Source organism: Tenebrio molitor, chromosome 6, assembly GCF_963966145.1.
Source record: "Tenebrio molitor chromosome 6, icTenMoli1.1, whole genome shotgun sequence".
Lineage (NCBI taxonomy): Eukaryota > Metazoa > Arthropoda > Insecta > Coleoptera > Tenebrionidae > Tenebrio > Tenebrio molitor.
This window is the reverse complement of record NC_091051.1, coordinates 16,115,328-16,142,483: the sequence shown is the minus strand read 5'-3', so window position 1 is coordinate 16,142,483 and position 27,156 is coordinate 16,115,328. Positions and strand designations below refer to the sequence as shown.

The window sequence follows — 27,156 nt, the reverse complement described above, 5'->3', positions numbered from 1 at the left end:
TCACCCATTTCAGAATAAATGTGTGAAGAAAAGTCTCCATTTCTTATTTAACACCACATTCTTCCGTGCAATTTACTAAATTAACCTTTACTTCTCTAATATCTTCATTCAACAAAATTTTTACATTCTCATTCTGACAGTGTTGGAGTATTAACATTTTTTACTCTAAACTGAATACATCTAATCACAAAAAGATAACGATTGTTTTATACCGGTCGTCACATAATTACACTGGAATAGATTAAGGACGCTCCATTTTCAGTTTTCCAAATTATTAAGTAAAAAAAATATGTTTAAAATCAATTTGGTGAAGGTTGATTTGAGGCTTTAACAAAAATCTTATATCAAATAATATTCTATTGGTAAGAGGAGAGGCAATCTAATTCGCGTTTCTTTATTATAACAATAACATCTTAAAGGCAGTCTAGTTTTTTTCGAGATCACGATACACTTGAAATTGAATAAGGTATCTTCAAATGGTCTTAGTCCTCCCGACAGGAGCATGGGAACATCAAGGTTGACAGAAGACGTTTGAAGCACATCCATTAGAGTAATTTAAATTTATGACCGAAATGAGAAATTATTTTTCCATTCACACAATGCGTGCGGGATAGTTATTGGAATTTGATAGACAATAAATGTAAATACATAATGCGGAGCGTTGCCTGAAATTACGTGATGTTTATTATAGAATTACAATTTTAATCGTATTAACGTATTCGTTAGTTCATTTTCAAATAATTAGAAAATGAAATTAATCATCTGTTGGAATTGTTGACCGCAGTGAATTTTAACTGTCATAATTTTCTGGTGTTCATAATTCATTTTCTAGAGTGTAATTAAAATCTGATAGTATGATGATAAAATGTAATAAAATGATTAACGAATATTAAATATTGTATCGGTAAATAAGGGAATAAATATTGACAATGTAAATACACGCATAATTTCGACACGAGATTTAGCTTTTCAGTCTGTCAAAAAGTGATTAATTTGAGTAATGATAATACTTGACGTCATACTGATTCCGATCGAAATCAGTCATGAATTAATGAATTTCTTTTATGTTAACTACGTAACGGGGGCACAGAATCTTGACACTTCACGTCGGTGATTTATCGTGATTTTATTATGTTTTGATTCTTTGTGATGCGGTGTTTGTTTGAAGTAATGTCTCCGTTGATGATAATCGCTTGATAATATCTAAAAATAGCCAAATAATCGCGCCGCGCAAATTTGAATTGCGTTTCATTTTCCGCCACGGACATCAGGTGATCGACTCCGCGTGGTTGAGGTGGCGGCGGCGAGATGTCGGTGTGATCGCTCGTCGGCGAAACAGGAATTCGCAGCGCTTCGACTTTATCGAATGGGCCTGATAGAGTGCCCTCGTGCAGTTCCGCCAAGATTAGACGCGATCTGATTGGATCCGACTGTGGCCGAACGGGTCAATGATGTCTGAGCGACTGACTGTAAGTGTAATGGTGTGTTGAAAGGCCATCGCAAGCGAAAAAATGGTTTAAGGGCCCGATTCTGCAATGATAATGAAGTGCTCGCGTTTACTGTAAGTGTCCGCGAACGTTGCGTGTGTCGGTCGGAACATTTGCGAGTCGAAATGTCCGCTTGAGGTGCGCGAAAGGACAGGTCGTAAGAAGGGTGTCAGCAAGAAATGTGATAGGTCTGCGGAATAGGAGAATTACGGAGAATTTGCAATGAGCGGACGCCCCAGAACCACGTCCTTCGCCGAGGGCAACAAGCAGCCGCTGAATCCCCCCCTGGGAGGCATGAAGATTAGCAGTAAGTGTGCACCGATTGACGTCGCAGCGGCGGTTGGTTACGGTGTCTCTGCGGTCGCGTTCAACATGGCTGCGCCCCGGCCGACGGCCGCCACCGCCGAGGCTGATTCCGAGCCCCGGCACGGACCCATCGATCGCCGTCCCTACTAACCGACGCGAAAACGTCGCGCCCAGCTGGGGCACCGGCGGCGGCGTCGCCGCCCGCGCTGCCCCAGGCCGCCGACGACTGCACCAGGTCGGGCCCGCCCATCGGGGCCTTCGCCCGGTGGCCACAACAGTCTTGGCGCCCGCTCTCGTGCCGCCTAGCAACCCCCTTCTTCACGGATCAGAAGGAGCTAATCGCTTTGACCTCGTGGAGGACCCCACATTCGCCACCTCGACGGTGAAGGTCAACCCGCAAAATTCACCCTTGCGGTATGCGCTTAACGTTGCACCGGTCACTCGCCAATTACTCACTTAATTAATTGCAGTCGTCATTAATTGCGTCTTCTGACATTTTTGCTTCGGTTTCGACTCGAATGCCTTCAACCAGAATTGTCTTATATTGATTGCACTTTTTTTTTCCTGGGACAGGGTGGGTCGTGTCAATTGACCACATTCTAATCTTGGACGGGGGTGTGTCATGAGTGCATTTAGGCAAATTGAAGAAAAATTACTTTACGCGTAACGCGAATACGTGAAGATTATTCCAAAGTGGGCTACAGTAATTGCGTAATTTATTGGCTAGGCAATAAAGTCTCGAGTAAATCCTTACGAGGGTTGGAGCACCTGTTTCTTTTCAGGTAAAGCCACCGATGGACTAAATCCGAATGGGTCACTGTTGCGGTTGGTTTCTTGGCCAGCTTTATTGCTTGCCACGGTCCATTCACAGATTTTGACAGACTTTACAATAAATCCAATTTACTCCAGTAACTAGTCCATCCAAGCTGGGGCTATTGGGTACAATTTTCTATTCTCATTTTCAATTGGAACAATTTTTGGTGTCCTTATTGAAGACATTATCTTATTGCTTACTGACGGTCACTGAGTTCAGTAAATTTACAGTTAGCGAATGTTTTACCATTCTTAATGCATTAAGTATTGTTATGAAAATTATCAACATTAGGACATGTTTCAATCAAAATAATAATAATGAGTGGAGATTCTAAAAATCAAAAATTAAAATTCTTTTCAAAAGAGTTTTCTCTAATCATAGTGTGATGGTTTTTGATAATTGCAAGAAAAGCTAATGCACTATACATACTATTTGCCCGTATACACATGTAAAAGTACAAGTTTCGTCACACTTTACAACTTGTAACTATGTTGAAAATGATATATTTATACTTCTAATGACCACAACTTGTGCATGGTGGTTGTGTGAACAACTTGACTACTGTCAGTACTAGTAATGTAATGCAATGGAAACATGGGAAACCACTTTAGTTTCGTTAGTTCAGTTTTTAGTTTAGAACATTGCAATGATTAATATCCCATTACAAGAAAATTCAGTGACTCTCAAATTTTACTTATTCCGGAATTGTTATTCCACCATTGTTAATTTTCTACTTGTGTAATGCCATAATTCACTCCGTGGAAAAAGGCAAATTAGTATTTTCCGCATCGTTGCGTCGTAATATGTAGACTCAGTTCGGAGAAGACTTGGTAAAAATCGATCAACTCTGCGAAAGTGAAAATAAAACGGAGAGACAGATTGAAAAGATAATAGATTTTTTTGAATTACAACTAAGAGAATTATAGCAAATGGGTATTACAACTTTTCTGCATTGACTCTTTCCACAGTAATTTTGTTTGACGAAATGTGGACGATCCAGGGGAATGTATTGTGTTGCAGTTCACTCGTGGAAGTCAAGGACTGGTCGATCAATGAATTCGAATAGCATTTGTGACAGTTTTTTTAAAACAATGTTTCACATTTCTTGCGGAGAATACGTAAATTGTTAATAAAACGATAACGAAATTTGTGATGTCAGAAAAAAAAAATGCGGTAGCGCGCATGATGGGATTGTGTGATTGCGAACACGCCAAACTTCAACGAAATCATTGAAAAAGTTCAAATGTATTTTCTTTCGGCGATCTATTTGCATATCCGCATAGAGGGTCGCTACTTAAAACTAATTTTGTTGAATTTGTCAAATAATTAGGGTCTCAATTTGGTCCATGTGGAAAGGAAAGGTACAACATCATTTACTGCAGCAAATGAATAAAGATTCATTCATACAATTGAATGTTCACCGCAATTTTTTTTATTATTACTGTGACGATACCGGAAACAAGTCATACATTTTGTGAAAATCTCGGTGATTTTATTAATGACACATAATAAATCATCGTTGACAGGAGGTGTTATTCATAACCTCAGTGTCTTGAGTATCTTGAGAGTAGTATCTTTATGGGCTTAACTTGAGGTACGAGTATGTAGACTTCTAGGAATGTTGGTTTATCACAAGTTCTTAGTTGAGGTTTTGATCAGTGTTTCTCAATCTCTTTCACATGATATTATTTTCCTACGATCCCTCTTCAAATGTTTAGCCAGATGATGTGAAATTAGGCACATGTTCAGGGCCATCTTAATATTCTGAACTATCGGGGATAGAGCTCGGGGGCGATTCAAGATTTAAAACCCTCCAAAGTACATCAAATATTTATTTAAAACTGTTCGTCAAGGGCTTTCACATTTCTTCCTTTCATTCATCCTTTCTTTCTTTGTTTCTACATTACCACCATAACATTTCTTCAAACTTTCGTCGTGTCCGGGGGGGCACGGACCAAAAGCTAAGAACCGCTGGTCTTGATGAAAAACGATTTTGTGGAATTCACTGGCCAAACGATTTGACTTTGATTAACAAAAATTTTGTAAATCTGGTTTGGAAATAGCCGACGCATTGTTACTGTTAGCGTTTTCCCTCAGCAGGTGTCGTTTTAGGAGTTTAATTGGGTATACTAAACCATTCCAGTCTTACAATTTTTGCCATTGGAGCGCACTGAAATCAATACTAAATACGTTGGGCTAGGTCTGGCTTTTTACTAAACTAATAAAACGGATGTCAATCGATGATTAAAAAGTTTCGGTTTTTCAAATGCGTATTTGATTGTTTTTTAATGAACGTAATTCGAAAGGATTGATAAAATTCCGTTTATTTGTCGCATCGTAATATTTGCACCCGAGGTTCCGTATTAATCGCGAATGTGTTTTCTGCCAATAAACGGTTTTACTACCATAAATATGTAATAGATTTTCAAATTAAAATCGTCATGTACCCACCACCCACTTGCCCTGACACTGCATCACGCGTCTATTTTTACTTATTCCGGTGCTTGATCACAAACTAAATTTAAAGTGAATTCTGAAGTTCCATTATTTGCTGAAGGGAATTATTTGATCGATGTCGTTTGTGTTCTTGTTTTAAAAACATTCACGTACCGCGGGAGTTTTTCTTGAAGAGCTCGCCGGTCAACTGAATTAATTGATTGCTTTCGTGAAGTCACAATTTCGCAAAGTAAACGTCTCAGAAAAATGTTGGCAAATTCCAGTTGGATCACTTAATGTTTGTTGAAATCTCGATAATCTTGGAATTATAGGGGCGAAGTGTAAACTGCCAGCTCTGTCCGGATAAGTTTTTGTTCATTATGGAAGTTCGGTCATCTTGCTTGATCCCTCCCCGTTTTATTTGCTATTTTATGTTTTTGCCGGGCTATTAGGCCCTAGCGGGGTGGCTTTCCAGTCGGACAATAAAAACTCCGGTGAAATATGGGAGTGCTATTTGTAAAATAGTTTGTCTGTGTTAATGGAACTGTTGTCTTTTTATTTTAGAGTGGAAACCCCGTTATTTGCAGAGTAGCGGATTAAAACAAATCCGGTGCGTCAAAAATCCGAAGGAGAGCTCATCCTACTGTGCGAAGCGATAGATCTTCGTCATTGTGCAGGACTAAATTGGGTTTCGAACCTGTTCCTTGAACCTTTACATGAATGACACTCGCTATAAATAGGGAGCAAGTCAAGTCACAAAAATAGAGGCCTCCGGTCTTTTCGGATCGATCTGTTCAGTCGAAATAATAACGGCCGAAACTCACGCACTAATTAATGCTTAATTTGCACCGCAACTTTCTCTCATTGCGAACACACATGCATTGTTTCCAAATTCATAAAGCGTAATTTAGAAACCAGATTTCAATTATCAAGAATTACAGGAATGTTGGCAGGCGATTGCCTAAAAATACCCACTTAACGGCACGGAGAGATCGCCCACATACGCACACGATTTAATTCCATTCATATTTCCAACGGGTCACCTGAAACCAGTGCGGTTCGCCCAACCCATCTTTTCTAGCCGATAATCGGGATATTCACATATACGAGGTAAAAATAGAAATCAAAGATTCGGAAAATTTACAGTGATTGGATTTTTTTTTTATGGGTGAGAAATGATAAAATGATGAAAAAGTGTCGGTGGATAATATACGGAGACGTTGCACTCGTTGTGGTCGGTTTTCGAAAAATCGGGGATTGCTAAAAATAAACGTTTCCGTTGTGTCGCAAACAAACCTGGCGTCCAAAAAATCAGACCTTGATAAGTTGAGAATGAATGAACCCATAAATAATTTTTACAATTTTGATAAAGTGAATCAGCACGTTTTTGTATCCTGTCGCGATTCGTGTAAAGCATCTGTCACAATTTAAAATTTGTACAACACATCCTCTGACCGGCTCCAAAGAGCGTTTGCAAATGAAACCGCTGTGCGCTTCCTTATTTAAAATAAAATCATACACAGGATGTTATGTATTCGACATAATTGGCGGTATCTCGTGCGTGATTTTGCGTCGAGAAAGTGTACTCGCAGCGTAAAAAAATTTGCTACGATTTAAGATCGCACAGAACTGTGTATTGTTGAATCTTGATAGTGTACCCAGTTTTGCGCTACTGTTGTCAATTATCAGGTCATCATTCATACTCCAAAAATTACCACCGTGACACCAATTGAGAAACTAACACGCAACTGTGTATAATGGGCTATTTTAGTGTTTCCCAAGGTACCCAAACCAACAATAGTAAAGTGAAAAACAGACTATTTTTTGTCGTTAGAGACACTTTTCGGTATTGCTCTACACTGAGGATATTCTCGCTGATACAATGCGCATAGAGTTTACTTTTGCAAATTCTAATAAAAACATTTACAATATTGAATGACAAACAATACGGCTAAATCTGGATCCAGAATAAGACTATTCTAAAAAGTCCAATGGAATATTAGGTAAATGGTTCTCAAAGTTTGTAAGTAAATCCAGTTACTGACGAGAAACAGAAGAAGTGGATGTGGATGCGTAGATTGACTCGTACGAATATACACATAGTAATAGTGAGTAGCATCTGTCAATAACATACCTATACTCCGTTTCTGAACTCGATGCCGGTAAGTCGTAAAAGAGAGTTGTCATTAATTCATAATCAATCACCCACATGCAAATTTCTTTTGTCGGGAAGATATTTGCGCTCGACTCATGTTAACAAATTGGCCATCCTAGTTTTGAAAGCTGTGTGCGGGCGTAAGAGTGAGAAAACATGATGTTTGGAAGATGCTAGGTAAGGGATAGTACTTTTGAGCATTTTAATACCAATAGAATGACCTAGGGAAAATGAGAATTACTAGAAACCCCAACTGTGGCGCATCATGCAATGGGAAATTTTCACCGTAGAATAAAACGTTTAAGCAGCATTGCGCCCTCCCGTCATGAAATGTTTTGGAAGCACTGGAATCTGTCAACGCTTCGGTCGTTTTACGACTTGACGGCATCGAGTTCAGAAACGGGGTATATCAGGGTAACTTTTGGTTCATTAAAAAACAAAATTATTGCATATATTCAATCGGTTCATCACGTTCTAATCAATTCAACGTGTTTAAAACACAATGCTGCTTTGCGGTTACATATTGTTGTAAGAACTTCTATCTGTTATGCTTTATTTACACGTAAATACTCCATAACAAGTCATAATTTTTGCGTAATGCCACCGTTTTTAATCTTGAAACTATGAAAACGTAACATTCAACAATCAGTCATCTAAAATTTCTACTTTCGCGAAAACATGCGTTAATTCTAACAAACAAATAAAATAAATCGCTTTAGAAAGAGTATTTATGATAAAACTCAACAGTAACACTGGTAGACATCTTAGAGCTAGCTTGCAGTAGAATAACATAACCTTAAAAATCAGTTTACATGTGTGTGTGTGTGTATGAACATGTATCTCTTTTTAATTATCTAATACGGTTGTTATTGACAGATTTGATCCACTTCTAATTTGACAGCTAACGCCGTATGCGAATAATTTTTCAGTATTAACTAAGCTCTGAGATCACTTGGTTGATTTCGCTGTATCTTCAAAGCGAAAATTGGAAAATTTTCGGTACCACTCACTTTTGTATTGCTATTAAGAGAGAAAGTTAAGAATATTAAAATCGCAGGTTGTAATTTTATACGGATTCATTCAAATTTTGCACAAAATTTTGAGCAACAAGTATTAAAACAATACGAAATAAACTGAAAAAAAAATACTTGAGCAGCACTAGCACCTATTTCTAGGTATTGCGCTGGTGGCAGACAGGAAAATGCATTCTGTGATCACTTTAACAAATCTTGGCTCTTGCATATTCTCAAATTTAACATAAAACTGTCAGAGTGCTCACGGCTCCCTTGAGATAAAAACGGGGAATTTAATGCGATTTCGCTTCGTTCGAAACATCTCCATCTGTTTTATTTACGAAGACCTTTTTACCTTTTTAAAGTTGCATTGATCGAAAGTCCACTTGTTGAAACGCAAAAGCACAAAAACTCGTCAAAAGTTTAATCCCGTTTATAACCGATATCGCCAAACTCCATTTTATTCCTCATCTCTTTAAAAATAAAAGGAAGTTGTATGTAACGCGGAAGAACAGATTTTAACTTTCTACAATCCGAGTGTAGTGCTTCAAAGTAACGGGAATGTGGAAACGAGATTTATTTTTATATCTCACGTTTTTCGACTATCTTTCCTGATTGTGCTCGTAGACAATCATTTTTGTTATCATTTTCGCTACACCTGTGGGTATTGTGAATGCTAAATTTGTATCAGTTTTATGTGGTGTTTTTTTTTATATCCTTAAAGCCATGTGGGAGTGTGAAATGTTAGCTTTACGCATGTGACCATATTCTGTGTTTCAATACACTTCTCACAGCTTCCGGCCATGCGTGTAATACGAAATCCATTACCTGCATGAGGTGTTCCATCGTTTTTTTTTAATCGATACGCGGAATTCACCTCTTCTATTTACACGTAAATCCGTTCCATTAATTGCCGAATATTATTTTTTTTAAATTGTGTTAATTCCGTGTTTATTTTGTCGATAGTATCTTGTTTTAACAATCTCATCTAATCGCGAACAATTTACCAGAATCGTTTCGTCGATTACATGATCGGGACCTTCGAATGTGGTCCACGTGTGTCGAGTGCAATTTCTGTCGTTTTAAATGAACATCGATTCCTGTACGTTATTGACGTTTCGCGGAGTTCCATAAAACTCCAGTTCCAGGTGTTATTTCCAGACTAATAAGTTAGTTATTGTTGGGTGAAGCAAAGCGACCGGATTGCGTCAATCTTGTAAATTGTGTTTTGTTTACAAATAATTGTTATTGTTTTCCGAGCGCGTTTTCTTGGCACTTTGAATTGTTAGATTAATTTAATTGAGTCGTTCATTTTCAAACACGGTTTTGTTCCCATGACGGTTGCGAAATTACCTGGAAAAGCAGTTGGTTGTTTTGACAGTGTAGCAAATAAAGTGTGATGGACAATACGAAAATTTGATTTTTCGTTCAATTTAACTGTGACTCCATCCCCTGTTCGAGTTACAGAGAGTGAAGGGAGGCGGCATTTTTATGAACAGGTAGTCAGTCCATCTCCATTACGATCAAAACAACCCCTAATCTTTTTTGACGACACACCAAGGGGTCCAGTTCTAAGCGGGGTCAAATTTTCGTTTTCTCGCCGCACAATGGCCTAATAATGGGGCTTTTGTTGACTGCAAATACGTGTAAAACACAATAGTGTTCTATTTAATGATGACCGATTCTGATCGTTTCATTTGGCACAGGAATATGGTCGCCGGTAGAATATTTCAGTAGTACCTGCTCTTGCAGGAATTATAATTTATAGTGCTGTAAATTATGATATGAGTGATGTCGGTAGGTACTGAAAATTTATGATGGCACCAGTGGGTCGAGTTGATTCGACGTGACGGGTCGTAATACAAAGTAACATTAAACGATTAAGAAGAATTTCCTCTTAAACTTTCTTCAGAATTGATGGAAGTTGTGTTCTAGAATTTTGTAAGGAGTTTTATTACCACCCCCAGAAATAAAGTTTACTCGGCTGGACTAAAACAAATGATTTTTGTAATATTTTGTAACCGTTTTTAATATGTATATTTTTTTAAATCCGTTGGAAAAATAAAAATCAAAAAAGAAGAAAACGTGACAATTTAATAATTTCTGAAATTAGGATTTTATTTTGAGCGTCAATGTCATTTTAGGATCTCCTACTATTGCACAAATTCAAATTTTTCCCTGCCTGATAATGTCCAGTGTCAACAAGATACCAATAATGCATTGAATTCTCAAGGATTTTTGGGAAAATCGATGAAATTCGTGGTCCCAATATCACATTTTAATAAAGAAAAAATCAATTTATCAAGTAGTTTTGTTCCAGTGTATCTTATGCTTCATTTCATCGATAACAATTCGACGGACGTAATGACAATTAATGTCATAATTGTTATAGGTTATGCCCATTTCACACTAGAACACTTTGCAGTATTGTGTCAGAGAATGGCATTGAGCACCAAAATTTATTGTCCGCAACTGTTCCCAACGATACAAAAAAATTAATCGATTGATGGTAATAAAAAAATTTAACAATTGGATATTTCTTCAGGTTCGTTATGAGCATGTTGTCAGTGAAAGTGTTGTTCATAGTAATTCTTTCCTCGTTTTGAAAATATCCATTGATTCAAAATCTTCTCAATGGTACTCGTAGGATAATCTTCAAGGTACATATTGCAAATTTTTCTGTTGAATAATCGTAAGATATAAATTAATTTAGCTTCTCTAACCTCAAAATAGTTGAATATTATTAACATTAATTAGGTACATATTGATTTTTAAAATTATGTATATCAAATTTAAATTAATTTTAATTTCTAAAACCACATCAATATTTTGTACATTGATCATTTATGATCAATAAGAAAGCAAATCAAGAGTGCTACCTCATCTTTCGTTTTACCCAAATGTCTGTCTTAGCTAAATCGCACACATATGTATACTTGCTTATACACAGTCGTTTTATTGGTTGCCTATCTCTCGAAAAAATCTATTATTAATTTATTAATAATTAATGCTTTATCTTCAATGGTAAAACTCATTTTACCACTTATTCTGAGATCATTGTTTCTGACAATTACAGGAAACGTCCGTAAACTTTGCCGAAATTGAAAACTTTTTTCTAAGATTAACATCAACACCGTTGTTTTAAAACGTTTCTTTGTCATTTCACCGAAAAATCTGCTTACCAGTGGCGTCGCGTTTGGCAATAAAGCTGGCAAATTACCCATCCTTACGAATGTAAAATGTTGCTCTTCTTTATTTTATAAATTTTCTCCCATCATCCCATGATAATAATAAAAAAATGCACAATTATAATTCCAACGTCTAAAATTCATGAGGTATGATTTATTATGAAGTAGCGTTTGAGACCACAAATTGTCTACGCCCATGCATTCAACGCTTATTTGCATGGAATTCCGCTACGACATGACCGATCATTTCCAACGCCTGTTCTGATTTGTTTTCTTTTTGATCACTTTGTAGTATTTGTCGGTTTCACTGAAAATGTTTGCAAAGTATTCACCGTTCAGTTCATTTAGATCAACCATGAAAACTTCAGAAACAAGATTTTGAACTTGAAAATCGTAAACCACACATTTTTCTTTTAATCTTAGAGATATCACCTCACTGTAAGGTGGATGCTTCGAGTGCTCCTAAAAATTGTCTTTTTTATTGCGCAGTACATGAAGCGTTATCATTATCATACGCTGCACAACTCTCACTTTTAAGATGTCCTAGCTATAATTTTCGAGAGCTTTTGGGAGGTAGGTTATAAATTACTTCAATTTTTTTTAAATTCAAAATATGTAGTACGTAAACATTTTAAAACCGATAGGTATTTCATAAGTTGAATGAAAATACCACGATCATTGTCTGTTACTATTTTGTTTTGCTTATTTTATTTTCGCTGAATATGGTCCGAAATTTTGAAATTACTTCGTATTTTATTTGCGCTGAATATGGTCGGAAATTTTGAAATTGCTTCGATAAAAGTTGGTTACTGGGTCAATAACATCTACGAAAATATTTTCATTATAGAAGTACGTACGAATTTCCATCACAAAAATGATCAAACGGACGCATAATTTATGTGCTTCAAGTCGAACCAATAAAATTAATCATTATTCTAACATATTCTTGGCAGCGTTTCAACCCTGTGCCAATAACACTTTCTTAAAAATGTTTTATTGCATGTGTACGATCTCTCAATAATAACCCAAGCAAATGTTGAATTTCGCGAAAATAAAGCGTTCAAGAACGGGTTTCAACAGGCACTTGGAGGAATCGAGTTGTTCGTGAAAAAAAAAAACTCACCTCATTTCGCGATTTCAATTTGGAACAGTTGCTGATTTTTATCGCCGTTAGGAGTCTTAGAAAGACACTTCTTTATCGTAAATGCCACCTTGAAAGTGCTGTCAGAACGAAGTTGTTCCAACTTTTCAACTATTTCCGCTCATCCGAATAGTTGGCGGAGTTGTAACCGGCGGTCATAAATAATATGATCCACCCTAAACGTTCCGGTCCGATTAACCTGCGATAATATACAGTTGTAGAATTTTCCCACGAAAATTCGGTACGGCGGCGTATGCAGATGAAACAATTGGAAACCGACAGATAGGAGTGTTTACGGCAGTCACCTGTCCAAGATTGCAATGAACAGATTGTTGACGCAGACTGTCTATTTTGCCAAATCGCTTTCGAAAAAACAGATGACGTTTTTGGCACCGGTCCGTTTTCGCTTCGGTTTCACTTTTATCATTTTCTCCGTCGCGGTTCTTCCATGTCTTCACTCTCGGCGACGCAAAAGTAGGTTTCTTGACCTCTACAACTTTTTCGATGTCGGTTTGGGGACGTGAACTTGGCCGATTGATTCATTTTCGACACGGTCGTCCGACTTATTTATAAATTAAAGTAGGTAACGGCCGTTGTTAATTCGAAGTTTTCTTTGATCGTCAATGTCAGAATTTAACAATTCACCTCAACTTTTTAATGGGCTTCTATTTTGGGCGGTGCACGCTCGTTATGTTTTTTAGTGTTTGATTGCAACGGGAAATCATGAAAAGCGGAGCACGTGTCGGTGCTGAACGTGCCCGACATGTCAACGTGACGGTGGAGATTTTCGAGGTAAAGGATTTTTTCCGGAATCAAAAACCGACAGAAATACGGGCCCGGAATTACGTCACGTTTTTACCCTTTCGCGGTCCCGCACAATGCGGCGGAAGGAACCGGGTGTTGGACGGGCACGTTATCCCGCTGGAAGAAATACGGAGTGCTCGCGGTTTATTTTCTTTTAAGCGAAGAGAGTGCCAATTAAATGGTCTTAAACGCGCTATTTACAGAAATGTGTTTACAGCCTTCGGTTATTATTGAAACTGGTTATGTTAAGTTTCAAGGAGAAAGGATTTTTGGGTAACCGAAACGGCAACAATCGTCACTTTCCCGACGCCATCATCGCGAATATCGACTGTTATCAATGATCATTATCTATCTTATCGCAGCGGACTGGATTCGTCACCGGTAGATTTCCAGCGGTGTTTCGGCCGGAGTCTCCGCCATAAATTACGCGAATCGTCTTCGGTTCGGTTCAGTTCATCTGGTCCTGCACGAAACGTTTCCGAATCGTTAACTCGTCCACTGTGTTTGTACGAATTGTAAATATTTGTTGTACAAGTCGGGAATTATTATTGGAAAGTAAATATCTTCCTCCGTGTGTCGCCGTGACATTCTACTCGCATTGCTCTCAAGACTCAAGATCAGTCTTATCCGAAACGTGAGTGGTGGCAGTTGCGTTACAATGGATCACGCGTTATTCGGTGTTTCAAGACGACGGTATGCGGTTCGATTAGCTGATCGATTCGGTCTTAACGAGATTAAACGCATTCATTAAACCCCCGCGGTGTGTAGTGTGTGTCTATCTGATTTGGTGTGTTTGAAGGGGCGTTCACCTGTGTTGCTTCACTGACCCAATTACAGATTGTTTCGGGTGTAATCGAACGGTTACACTTTCCGAATTTTTGCACAAACACCGAATTATCCAACCACGAAAGAAAAATCACGACAATTTAGCCAAACATAGATGGACCGAGAAGCGCACGAGGTGTGGGTACAATCGTGTGTGGTGTTGGCCCATGATGTCACACAGCTATAATTAAAACAAACTTGAATCGATGCATCCAGGGCCCAAATTTTCTAATTGATCGATCAGTTTTTGTTCAGACTGGAGAAACGAGAATTCGAAGGGTTGTGTCCAGTGAGAATTTTGGATTATCTCCTTCCGAGGATCTGTTGTTGACAGCCTAAAGAAGTCCACTGGCAGTGTGTGTAATACTCAAAATGTTTCTGAAAATCATTGCGTTATCTCTAGTGTCTGGTATACAACCACAAGTGTATTTTTAGTTGGTTGTGTTATTGAGAGAAATGTCAGTTATCGCAGTAATTACGTTAAATTAGAAGAAATCATTATTAAAAATTGTTTTGGCGTCCCTGGACTGTTTATAGGCGTCTCTAGGCCGTGTCCTATTTGTTCTAATGGATGAGGTGGCACCGAATCCGGTATAAAACTTGATTAAGATTGTGTTCAAATATCAAGTCTGTCATTAGAAATAAAAATAGGAGTGACGGGAAAAGGTGAAAAATCGACGATAATAATTCGTTCATTCAACTGTCATTTTTAACTTTTTAAATTATGTGATAACACAGATTTTCTTTATCGTATTTATCGCTGAAGTTTACTCAAGATGTGAACTATATAGTATGTAATTAAAAAATATTTCTGATAAATAATGTTTGCTTCCTTAAATTAAAGTACATAGTATGCAATTACATTCTTTGCCAAGTTTTTGTATGGTGATGCACAATTTCACAAGCGTAGACACCTTTAGTAACTAACACTTTCGATAACGAATAAAATTAGATTTCTGTGTATTGCTGTGACAACAGTAATCTGTCAATAAAAAAGTATTGATACGGTAATCACTTTAATTAAAGTAATTAAAGAAATGTTTTCGTTTGATCGTTTTCAAACAATTGTAAAGTTCAAAATTAATTTTTCCGTTTAAAGTATTTCATCAAGATGGACTTAACACTTGGTTGTAAAAATTTAATCGTTAACGAAAACTTCATAATGTAATCATTAACGACCGTCTAAATCAGAACAGTTCAAGTTTTTTTGTCAAACGTTAATTACAACCATAAATATGTGCAACAATTGTTAAAAACACGCAAACTCTTAACAATTTAACGACTCGGGTGGTGAAAGACAGTGCACTAGTTTCACATTTTTAGGACCGAATTTTAATCCTCATTATCTTAACGAGAAGAGTGCAGCAGTGAAATGTCACCTTTTAATATCTCAAAGTTTAAATAAAATGTTTACTCGCGCAAGTTTGTAGAAAGTTGTCTTTTCACAATAAAACAAAAAAAAGTTTAAAATTTCTTGTCATTACAATTAATTAGTCAGGTGTCAGGTGCACCTGATTTGAGTATGTAAATGTGCGACTCGAGAAACGTTTTCGTTTTTTTGGATTATTCGGCAAGTACTGGACGGCGCAGTAATGTGACATGGTACCTTTCTGTAACACTAGATGTTTCTGTGTGATTGATTGGAGCATGTGATATTTTGTCCGAGTGGAAAAATATCCATCTTATTTGTTTTTGTAATTCTCCCCAGGTAGTAAATTGTCTCCTAAATATTTACGAATCGGAGTGTAAAAATAACGATTCCCGATAATTGATCAGTGGTAGGATTTATCGGTGATGGTTATAAATCAGTTTATAAACGCATTTTTTCAACGTCAGTTCCATTCCGAGTCGACGTCGTGCGCGTTTAACTCGCAATTCGAATAAATCTACCTTGGGGGCATTCCAAGACTCCCAACAAATATTACACACCGCGCCGCGCCATTGTTTATGTGTTGTTCTCGCTTCACGTGACACGATCATGTTTTGTTCCTCAAACATGTACCTCGAACGTTTCCACGTGTTCGTTCTATGTAGATTAACGAGGATTTTCATCTAACCTTTGAGAGACCGGATGGGAATTTTTTCCTGGTGCGCATTAAATCACCCATCACCTTGACCGTCCCGTACTCATCAAAATTGTAATCAAATCATCAGCTAATCGAACCGATGGCACCGAAAACCGACGAGCCGTCTAAAACAATCAATCCGAAAGATCTGTCTTCCGTCAAATCGAACAATCACTATGCAGTTAACAAGCACTGTGCATGCAAGAAGTCGCAGAGTATCATGCCGGAGAAGAGCAAGAACGCGAGGCCCAAGTACGGCAGATCGGTCTCTGCGTGCGATCTGTCGGTCGCCGAACCGAAAAACGGAGGTGTCGTGACAAAAGACAAAAAGAAATGTGCAACTTTGGGTTCAGTACCAGCGATCGACGGTCTCGGGAAGAGTCACACCAAGACCGGATATTCCAGGCTGTTGTACTGCTGGAAGCGCCTGAAGAAGTCGCTCACCAGTACTGGAAGTAAGTTTTTCCCTCGAATCGAATCGATATTGAGCTGCGTCGCAATCATGTTTTGTTTAAAGAAACCGTCGCCCGGACGGAATCACCGCTAATTCAATTATCTTGTCGGCGATTTAAAGCCAATCGGATCGAATAATCGCCGAGTAGCGTTCGTTATCTACATCTTCATTATTGTGTTAATTTAATTTTCACGACCGATCTACGTTGCGTCCTTAACCGGTTACGAGCGGATTTCGAGTCGTCTACATCTCGGATGCAATCAGAAAGTGCAAGTTTTTTTTTGTCGTTCGTAAAAGAGGTCTTGGTGGAGAAAAATCCAGGAAGAAAGTGTTACGGAACGTAATCGAGGACGGTGATTAGAAGACTTTCTTTGCCATTTACGAATATTTGCGAAGCGTTCTCCTGAGAGATGGTTCTACACCAAGTCAATTTTTTTAACCGAATATGGACGTTTCAGGGAGCTCATTTTCAAGTAGTTAGCTTCCTAAATGGACCTATTCAAATTTCGAGAAATTTTCGCTTTCTAAATGTACAAAATTATTTCGTATTAACATCGAGATTTTACATTAATTTAAATATTGACGGTCATTTGAAAATGTCAAATAAGGACGTGTGTGTGGTATTGAAAGTCAGAGTTGGATTTTGAAAGTGTGGGAGTTTGTAAATTTTTTTAAGAATCGACACGCAAACTTTTCATTTGTTGCGAATAGTGAGTGATAAGCACCCAGTTTAAATTTCCATTTTCTCAAGTGTCTGCTAGACAAATATTGTCGAGTCTGTTCTTGAACTTCTTGTCCAACTGTTACATTACGAACTTTCCCCATTTTAGCAGAATCGGGTGAGTCGTCCTAGTAAACATATTTACCTGAAACAGAATACGTTGAAGTTGTTTACGTGGGGAAGTTGTTGTAAGAGACGTTTTCTTGAATGGGGAAAAATGGGAGTGCGTTATTATTACCAACTGAGTGTGACGTTTTCAGTCGCGGTTAATTATATCCGGTCAGTTGTTTTTTACAATTGCGAGAAGAAAATCGATTTTCTGTTTTAATCAATTTGTCGCAAATTCGCGTGAAAAGTTATGCAACGCTTTCCTTTCGATTACTCGGTGGAAGTGAAAAATTGGTCATTCTGTTTGAATCAGAGAAGTGGTTTTGAAATTTCGCCAATAGGAGTTGCTATCAGTTTTGAATACGGCCGCAAATAATGCGTGGGTAGAAGATTTCTTCATGATTCATTTAGTCGAGGCCGCAGAGCCCACACGGGATAACCCTTTGGAAGTTCATGACGAAGAATATATTACGTGGAAGCGTCACCGGGAAGATCGTCGGTGATGGAATGGTCGCAAGTTCAAACATAATTATAAAACTAAACATTGTGGTAGGTGATCCCGGAGTTTGGACTCGAATTTATTACACATAAAATTTTTATGTGTCGGTATTTAGGTAAGGGATCGATTAATAGAAAGAAAAGAAAAACACTTCGAGAAGACTTGTCTACTTCGGCACAGATTAACATGGAATAAAAATTTCACCTGGAGGCTGCTCCAACATAGGCCAAGCAGCCGCGGTCGATAACTTGGTAAATATTTGCTTCATGACAATAATTCGAGTGCTGTTCAAGTGCATATTGCATTTTGTAAATTGCCAAAATAAATGATAATGGCACGAAGGTGAAAAATATTTAGTGAACACGTGTCGTGTGGATGTTTCAAAATAAACAATAAACTTTTATTGTTGTCTTGTTAGATAACTGATTTGAGCCCATCATAAAACTTATTGAGTAATGAATAAAATGCAGTCACGATCGACTTGTGCAAATCTGAACCGAGAAAGTCACTATCTGCTCGTAAAATTTTCAAACAATGGAGTTATAAAAATTTTAGCCTGTATCCAGGCAAGATTGTTGCAGAATTGCCGTTTGATCGTTCGAAGCATCTGCTTGCAATAAAGCTTCGATAAACAATCTTCTATATACAGAAGTAAAAATTTTTATTGTTGGGTTTTACGGCATAAAGGTCAGCGCGTCTACGCACGCCTTCGGTTATTTCAAGATGAACTGGCCAGATCGCTGAAAGTACTGTTTCAAAAACGAATGAATTAATTGTTAATGGGACCATTTTCAAATGGAACAGCTCAATTTGGGAGTTGCAGAGTATCGAGAATAGTGTTCTCGAGGTTGGGTCGAACCGGCTCGGTCCACAGGGAGCTCGGTTTCTTCCGCATCCTTTCAGACATTCACCATTAATCACGTAATATTATTTATTGACAATCTAATCTGTCGGTATGTTCCGGTTCGAATTTCCAAATCTAATGTGTTTTCTGTTTTCCACTTTTATTTCGTCCATAAATTCTTTCGAGAATAAATGAGTGAACGCCACTGTAAGAAAATCAGGTAAATTAGCGTTACGGTTTACTTGTGTCACAATGATAGAGATTAATTTTCATCTTGACAACATGACAGACATGATTTGTCATCGAATAATGCGCAATCAATTCTGCCTTATTAAATTGCTTCTTTATTTGCGTACGTCACTGGCAAAAAATGCAAACCTAGAGAGAGAAAATTACTTTATTGGATTATTCTTATTACAAAATAGTAGATTATATCATTAAGAGTAGGAGAGAGTCTTTTTGTGCTAAGCCCAGAAATTGAAGACCGAGACGAAGTCGAGGTTGCAACTGGGCGAAGCGCAAAAAGACCTACTCTGGACATCTGTCATCCGTGCACACGGGCGACTCGTGTTATACCACAGTGGCACCGGTTAAATATTGGGTAATAATTTCATTATTTCGCCGTTTTAAAGGCTTTTTTTAATAAGGATAATTATTGGAATTGCAATTATTGATGAATAAATCGTGAGAAAAGCTTTAAATGATCTTACATTTGACTCGGTCCAGCCGCCTGTGGACATTTCTCCTCCTAGGATTTAAAGAGTTTCAAGTCCGACTACAAAAAAAAAGTGCGATTTTCAACCGCGTGAAGATAAAATCGCATTTATGTAAAGTTTGTGATATAATAAACAATAAAAATGTTTTTGTTTACCTTATGATAGATAATCTGAATGATCTATTTCCAGGTAAAACTGCACCGCTCACCTATCTAGTAATTAATTATTATCTGAATAGGCTCTAGTTATTTTTAAATACATATTTGAGAATTTCTTTTTTTTATGAAAGTGGTGTAGGATTCGTTTTCATAACTGAACTAAGTTGGAAGTTCAAGGCTGTCAACTTAACAAAGTTAGAACTGCGTCGATCCGACACAGGAATCATGACGTAGGCGTCCAGGTACCCGATGTCCCACTTCGCCGATTCCATTATTAATTTGGAATGATCGGAATTTTTTTTGTGTGTCCGGCAAGTTAAACAATTCTGCTTGAAAAGGGTCAACCTGAAACAAACAAACTTATTGCCGTTTAATATTTTATCGTCCATTTAATATAATCACCGTTTTAGTCAAGGGCATGTTTGTATAACCACAAAAAGACCGCTTAATTTGATTTACATGAGGTGATCAATCAGAAATTACATCATGCGGATTGCAGCCGCCATACCAGGAAACCTACCTAAAAATTGACGAATGGAAGAGTCGAACCGTCGTCGGTCTGTAGATCCTGAAAAATTGCGGTTTCAACGTGACGGGATGATGTCGAAACTTGCTCACCTCACTGATCACAAGAGTTAACAATGATGGTGGTGATGGTGACAGCTTCTCAGGTTTTATTTCGATTAAAAACGGGGTGCGGGTCGTGGTGGTGGTGATTACTCATCCAACCGATGGCGATGGGTAATAGATGGCGGGGATGAGTTTAGATTTTCACAAGAGCCGGTTAAAAGCGTTTATGTTTTGGCCCCATCTGACATACAAATTATTGCTTTTATTTGGTTATACCGTGCGATCGATAAATAAATAAGACCTCGCCTTGCACAAACCGAACAATGTCAAACCTACACACCGCAAGCTCGACGAGAACAAGATCCGGTCGATTCGAATTTTCTTCAGGAGGGGCTCCTTTTGATTCACGAAAGTCGGATCGCGCGACTCGCTCCGTGGGGTTGATCATCACGTAGTTCGCGTTTTGATCGGTCAAAGCAGCCGATCAAAGCCCTCGGTTTCAGAATCAGTCGGTAACCAGGATTCCGCATTATGGGATTGTACGAGTTGACGGTTTTAGAAAATTGACCGAATCGATACACACCATCATGAATTCAGTCGGTGGTCGGCGACATTGTGCATTTAATTCGTTTCCACGAGGAGTGTCCTGCGAAAGAAACCGTAAAATGTCATCGTGTCGGTGAGAATGCCAAGAAGTCGAAATCCCGTCTGAGGCGGGCGTTCCGTTTTATTTCCGCTTTCTCGACGGGTCGAACACCTGAAACGAATAAATTTTTCGCGAGAACCGGAGTAAACAGAATTAATGACAGGGTTTTTTTTTCGTAATCAGGTGTTCGATTTTGGGTTTGATCCGTTCGGGGGTTATTGATTGTTCACTTGAATTAAAAACGTCCGTGATAAAAACGAAGTAGCCGGCCGCCGCAGCAACCGTCACATTGATTTTTAGATTTTAACCAACCCTTGTACGTATTTTACAAGTGTCAGATTTGTACAATATTCTTCTTTAGTTTAATCTGTAGCCTGAAATTATCACGGCTTGCGAACAAGCAGCCTTCGTTAAAATTTAATTCGGATTCTACTTGGGACAAGCCTGTAATCGTGTCGCAAGATCTTCTCCGATGGCTACTGGTGCGAATTTAAGAGAAAAAAGCCGTGAAGTGTTCGACGACGATCAATACGTCATTGCTGCGACCAAACTGAAGTCAGGTATTCAGCACTTCTTTTAGCAATTACAGTGTAGACGGAACCTTGATCAGATTGCAAACCGATTATCGACCATATTAGGTCGTAAAAATGAAGGTGACTGCATTGAAGCGGCGGCAATTCTCGATCTGTACCAGGGCTAGATGACATCTTGACGGTTGTATTTTGTAATTACATTCTTTTTTTGGGGGCGTAATCGGATCACAAATTATGCCACGGTGACACTAATCGGATTCATCCAAGTTTGGACCGGTGCTCCGGTGAACGACGTGAACAGTTGACTAAATGATTTTTTTTTCTCGCCGCCGTGTATAACTAAAAAAATCATATCCTGGTGTCATTGATTTGTCTGCATCTTCGCAGAAGCCGCTGTCGTGCAGTCTCACAGCGAACTATAGCCATACCTCTGTTCCGTTCCTAACCGATAAGTCCGATAACCATTCGCCGCACGTCTCCGCGCAATCGAATGCATTGTTTTCCATTACGTAACGAGATATCGTTTCGTTGTAAATCGATCGATCGATTGGGGCCCCCCGATCGGTCACCGTTGACCGATCGAGTAGCCTCCACTCGACGACGCTCTTAACGCACACGTTATGTTATGTTTTTTTGTTGCTGGTGGCTATATAGGTAAGGACGGTAGCAAAGTGACTACTGTAGTAGCAACACCTGGACAAGGTCCCGACAGACCGCAGGAAGTTTCATACACAGACACCAAAGTTATCGGCAATGGCAGCTTCGGAGTCGTCTACCAGGCCAAACTGTGCGAGACCAACGAGTTCGTCGCCATCAAAAAAGTCCTCCAAGACAAGAGGTTTAAGGTGAGTCCGTCGTTGGCGTGCCCTTTTATTTTACCGACAAACTTCCGGAACTTATCGAAATACAAACAGTTCGAGAGGGTCGTATTGACATTTCAGATTATTTTGTCAAAGGATACGGAGGTCTTGAACGGTGAAGGATTTAATATCGTGTGAACTAGAAAATTTGAAAAAAAAAATTGAGTCAGTCTTGAAGATGAGTCTTCTACAATTGATATGATTATTTGTGGGACCTGAAGTTATGTGACTTTAATACGTTTAATTTTGATTGCGAAAAATTCGATATAAGTAAAGGTGTTGGATTTTCTCATGGGCTATGAGTCATATCTGCGCAAACGACGATTATCTCCCGTCTATTTCATGTAAATTGTAAAGTAGTCGACGTTTTCAGTTTTCATTTACAGATTTTTCACTGGTTTATCGCTCCGCCTTCGCGCAGATATTGCTATGAGAGAATCCAATACCTCTAAAACTGTAGCCTTTACAACTAAATTTTTAGTTTAAATTTTTCTTTTGATTCGTGGTAGATATTTCCTTATAAATTGCGTAACCACTGCACATATTTACACACATGAAACGTCAACAAACAATTTCTCTTTCGTAATAAGTGTTCGCACAAATTAATAAAATAAAAATCCACGTATTTTTAATGATCAAACCTTATTTAAAAGTTATCACTTTAGCCATGGTTCTTTGTTTGTTTGTTTTTTTATTTATCAATTATATTATATTATTGATGCAGTGCAATCACGGACATCTCCAAGGTTGACTCGATTACAAATTTTCTTTATCACACTATACAATAAATATGGTGGTAATTTTATTCAACATTCTTGTTCCTTGAAGGAACAGTCTAATATTATAGCTGATATATTTAACTTTTTACAAAAAGAAATTTTGTTGTCTATTTTTTTACTTTTCAATGACACGACTAAATTACTTGATAATCCAGAATTGCATTTTTTTTTTACTGGATTGTGCACTACAAATGAGTGAACGTAGGATTTGTACTATTTATTTTAATAATAAATTAACCTTGCCCAATATAAATTTTAAAAATTCCTATCCTCATGTTAAATCTAAAATGATTGCGAAAAATATACAAGGTGTATCTGAAATCCGTGTGTTACTTTTAAATAGTGGAAGAACTCGCCAAATCATGAAACTTTTCTCTATAACATCATGCAAAATTCGGAAAAGTTTTCCAAGATTTTTACCAACCGGGTCCTTTTGTGTAATTAACTAGTCTCTTTTTTTTGTAACCATGAAAATTTTTATTATTTATTTTTTTCTATAACAATGTAATTTTTTTGACAAGGCTCCGTTTCTATTACAACAAAAAAATCGGCTTTACCCATAGGGGGTATACATTTTTATGGCTAACTTATTCCAAATTTTAAATTAATTTGTAACGCTTTTTCGTAAAAAATTCAAATAGAAAAAACCTTTCATTTAACAATTAACACACGTATTTCATATTCACCCTGTAGGATTTGAAAATCAACTATGGACGAAAACCTAACTTTTGACTGTTCAAATGACTGAAACTTTTTTTTTTTTTCATTTTTTAAAGTAAACGAAATAATAAACAGGCAATTTCACAATATGTATTTAATCAATAATAACTAAATTTGGCAGAATCTCCAATTAAACTCTATTAATCTTGCTTAAGGATGAACTGGAGTAACAATCTCAGCAAAAAGTTGCGGAATTCTTATAATGCTATGAAACGTTTATTACGAGAAATCAATATTTGAAAAAATAGTTTTTAATTTTTGGAAACGAATTGTAATGAGTTGCAAGTAAATTTTGTGTTTATTTTCTTGATATTTAGATAATTACTTACATGTGATTTTACAATCTTTTGACTAAGACTGTACGTGAAAGTAAACAAAAGCACACTGAATTTCAATTTTCATTGATTTCTGTTAAAGTTCTTAACGTAACGGTAGTAAAACGTGCGATATGAGTGTAATGTTGCATACCGACGTCAATTATTAGCATTTTGTTCACTTTTATTGAAATTAAAACAGATACATAACCTCAAAAACCGTGTTTTTCCACATGTAATTAGCGATTACAAGGAAAATCCTCGACCAACTTTTTTTGTAAATTTATTAGAAAATTCTACGATATCGATACTTTATGTGTGAAAAATTTAAGAAAAATTGGCCTTTTTGAAATATGTTTTTTATCAATTTTTATGCGACCATTGCTCCATTTCTCATAAGAACACGTGTAAAATATCCCGAAACTTTAAAAGGTAATAACTTTAAAATTCCTCGACCAAATTTTTTTAAATTTGGCACAGTACTTTAGAATGGATGAAAGGACTATTGTACCAATTTTAAGCAAATTTCGCCATTTTTCAATGTTACTCCAGTTCATCCTTAGCCATTTTTTAAAATTTATCTGGCTTTGCATTTTAAGTGCCCCCGGTACATGTGATTTTCTAATTTGTTAAGTTCAATAAGGTGGTAGTTTTTAGCATTTAGAAGTTCACATATGTCCATTTAACCTCCATTCTTATGTCAATGAAATAATAGAGATTATCATAAGATAAGGTTAAAAAAGCTCCAAGCTTTTTGTTAACTTAAACCCAGCCGACATGAAACTACCGAAACTTCTCATTTTTTATACATTTTGCCACAATTATTTGTTAATTTCTTGGCCCATGTATTCTACTGTCTTCCAAACAATGAACAATTGTAATTTTTTTTAATCAAGTAAGCTCAATTGAATTCTGTTCAGAACAACGCGACAGTAATCCTTTTATTCTGTATTTGTGGAAGCACAACATTTCAACCATCATAAATACATTTACGCGACAGTTTGAATTGCAATTTTTTTTTTTTTTGTAGGTGAAGTCAACGACATTAACTTCCTGTTTCTGTTTCAGAACCGGGAACTTCAAATCATGAGGAAATTAGAACATTGTAATATAGTTAAACTTAAATATTTCTTTTACTCCAGTGGAGATAAGGTGAGTCGACCCTCAATTATTATCGGTACACACATTCGAAGCCATAAAATAATAAAAACCGACGCTCGTGTAATTCGAGTGCGTCAACTCTCGTCTGTTTCCGTATTGAGGCGGCGAAAATACCTACGTAATAACGAGTTTAAGGAGTTGCATAATCGATCGACGAGGTAAAAAGGTTTTTAATATTTTATGGTCCCAACGTTTTTACTGACGTAACGGACGTGAGAGTGATGTGTTTTCTTTTTTCTGACCGATGGTAGCACACATCGACATCTTTATAGTGTTAGCTAACGATTCCCACCTTGGGCAAATGTCATTTATGAGCTCATTTGCAGTTTCCGCCTAGTCTATTAAAGTAATTAATCACGGTTGAGCTGCAACAAGCTCGTATTAATACTTCGACGGCCCCCAAGAATTATATTTGTGTATCGGCAACGCAAACTCACTAGAGCCGGTAATTTATTAAATTGACGATGGAATGCGATGCGCTACTCAAACTGATACAGTTTTTGTACTCTTGTGTTCGAGATATTTTTCACGAATTTTTATCTATAGCGCGCAGAAGTTCCCTGCGATATGTCCATATTCATGGCCACAAGTGTGCAGGTATGCCCCCTGCTTTTTTTTTCTGTAGAAAGTTGGTCCCCCTGGCTATAGAGTGATTTTATGCTTCTCAAGGCACCTCCATGGATAAGATCGATTGATCCATTAACGATTTATTGTCGGAAATTTTATCGGGCGCGTCATAAAAGCACTACTTGTCGCTATGGATCTGTAGCTAATAAACTTACTTGTAGATTACTTAAATTTCTCCCACTTTTTTATTTTGTATTTTTGAATAGACGGTGGTGTTTTGAAGGTGTCATTTTTGAGTAGGCTTGAAATAAATTTAAACTTAACCACCTTACTAATAGCGATCTGCTGCCAACAACTACATTTTCGCGACTCCGTAGTAGAATGTGTTCGTAATTTTGATTTAAGTGATAAATGAACCTTGACATTGACATTCAAGGGATCTTATTAAATGTAAATGTTTACGTACGAAATGATGTCTGCTAAGAGTCTAGATATCTGTGTTGAAGGAGTGGCTTTACCTCCACCAAAAAATTCAAGCCAGAAATAAATCCTCCCGAGGAAAATTGAAAAATGTAACGTGACCCAAACGTCATAGCTCGAGACAAATGTGGAAAAAGAATTAAAGAATAATAGTAACAAAATTGAAACTTGGAAAGAACGTGAAAAATCTTTAAGAATGGACATTGATTGTGCATTGATTTATTGATTTGTTACCACTAGTGGAATTCTTCTTTTATGTAATGATTTTATTATTTTCTACAACGTATAGCAAATTTTGCGACAGGTTTGTCGAATAAAATTTGTTTTTTAACCGTGATGGTCCTAATGATTTAAGGTCTATCCACATGGTCAATAAATTTTGATTAATGAAATATAACCGACAATTTATTGAAATTTATGACACTTTGATAAGTGATAAAAATGACATTTGAATAATTTAACCCTCAGGAACATTGTTGGTTTATAAAATAATTTGCAGCCGCAGAATAAAATTTCTTACTATCTATTTTTTTTACATAAATTTACTTTCTTTTTAAGTGTACTTAAGTTGATAACCTTTTTTTGTTATTTACTTAGTTAAAAAAAGAACTTTTGATAGAATTTTTATTATTTGATGTTCAATTAATAACGGAACATATTTTAAATAGCAAATTGACCTTTGTTCACAGTTTTAAATCAAAAATACTCAAGGAAATCGACTTGAGCCGGTAAAATTGCGTGTGTTTTTCCTTTGACAGATAAAAAATAGAGTAGAACATGAATTGCCTAAA

General features: G+C 37.2%; 1 protein-coding gene across 6 annotated transcripts in view; it reads left to right on the top strand.

Annotated features, from left to right (window-relative positions):
• Positions 1 to 1,429: 1,429 nt before the first annotated feature.
• The window catches only part of LOC138133761 (glycogen synthase kinase-3 beta-like), a 37,542-nt gene continuing 11,815 nt past the window's right edge, over positions 1,430 to 27,156 (top strand). Inside the window, exons 1-5 of one of the 6 annotated variants that reach the window (XM_069051711.1) lie at positions 13,823 to 14,760; positions 16,204 to 16,257; positions 16,324 to 16,690; positions 22,139 to 22,329; positions 25,226 to 25,309. In XM_069051711.1, the coding sequence (XP_068907812.1) occupies positions 14,737 to 14,760; positions 16,204 to 16,257; positions 16,324 to 16,690; positions 22,139 to 22,329; positions 25,226 to 25,309 (720 nt within the window). In that variant the 5' untranslated portion in view covers positions 13,823 to 14,736. Of the gene's footprint in view, positions 1,795 to 13,822; positions 14,761 to 15,750; positions 16,693 to 21,312; positions 21,512 to 22,128; positions 22,330 to 25,225; positions 25,310 to 27,156 lie in introns of those variants that run through there. The other 5 variants (XM_069051715.1, XM_069051714.1, XM_069051713.1 and 2 more) reach the window with 5 other exon arrangements.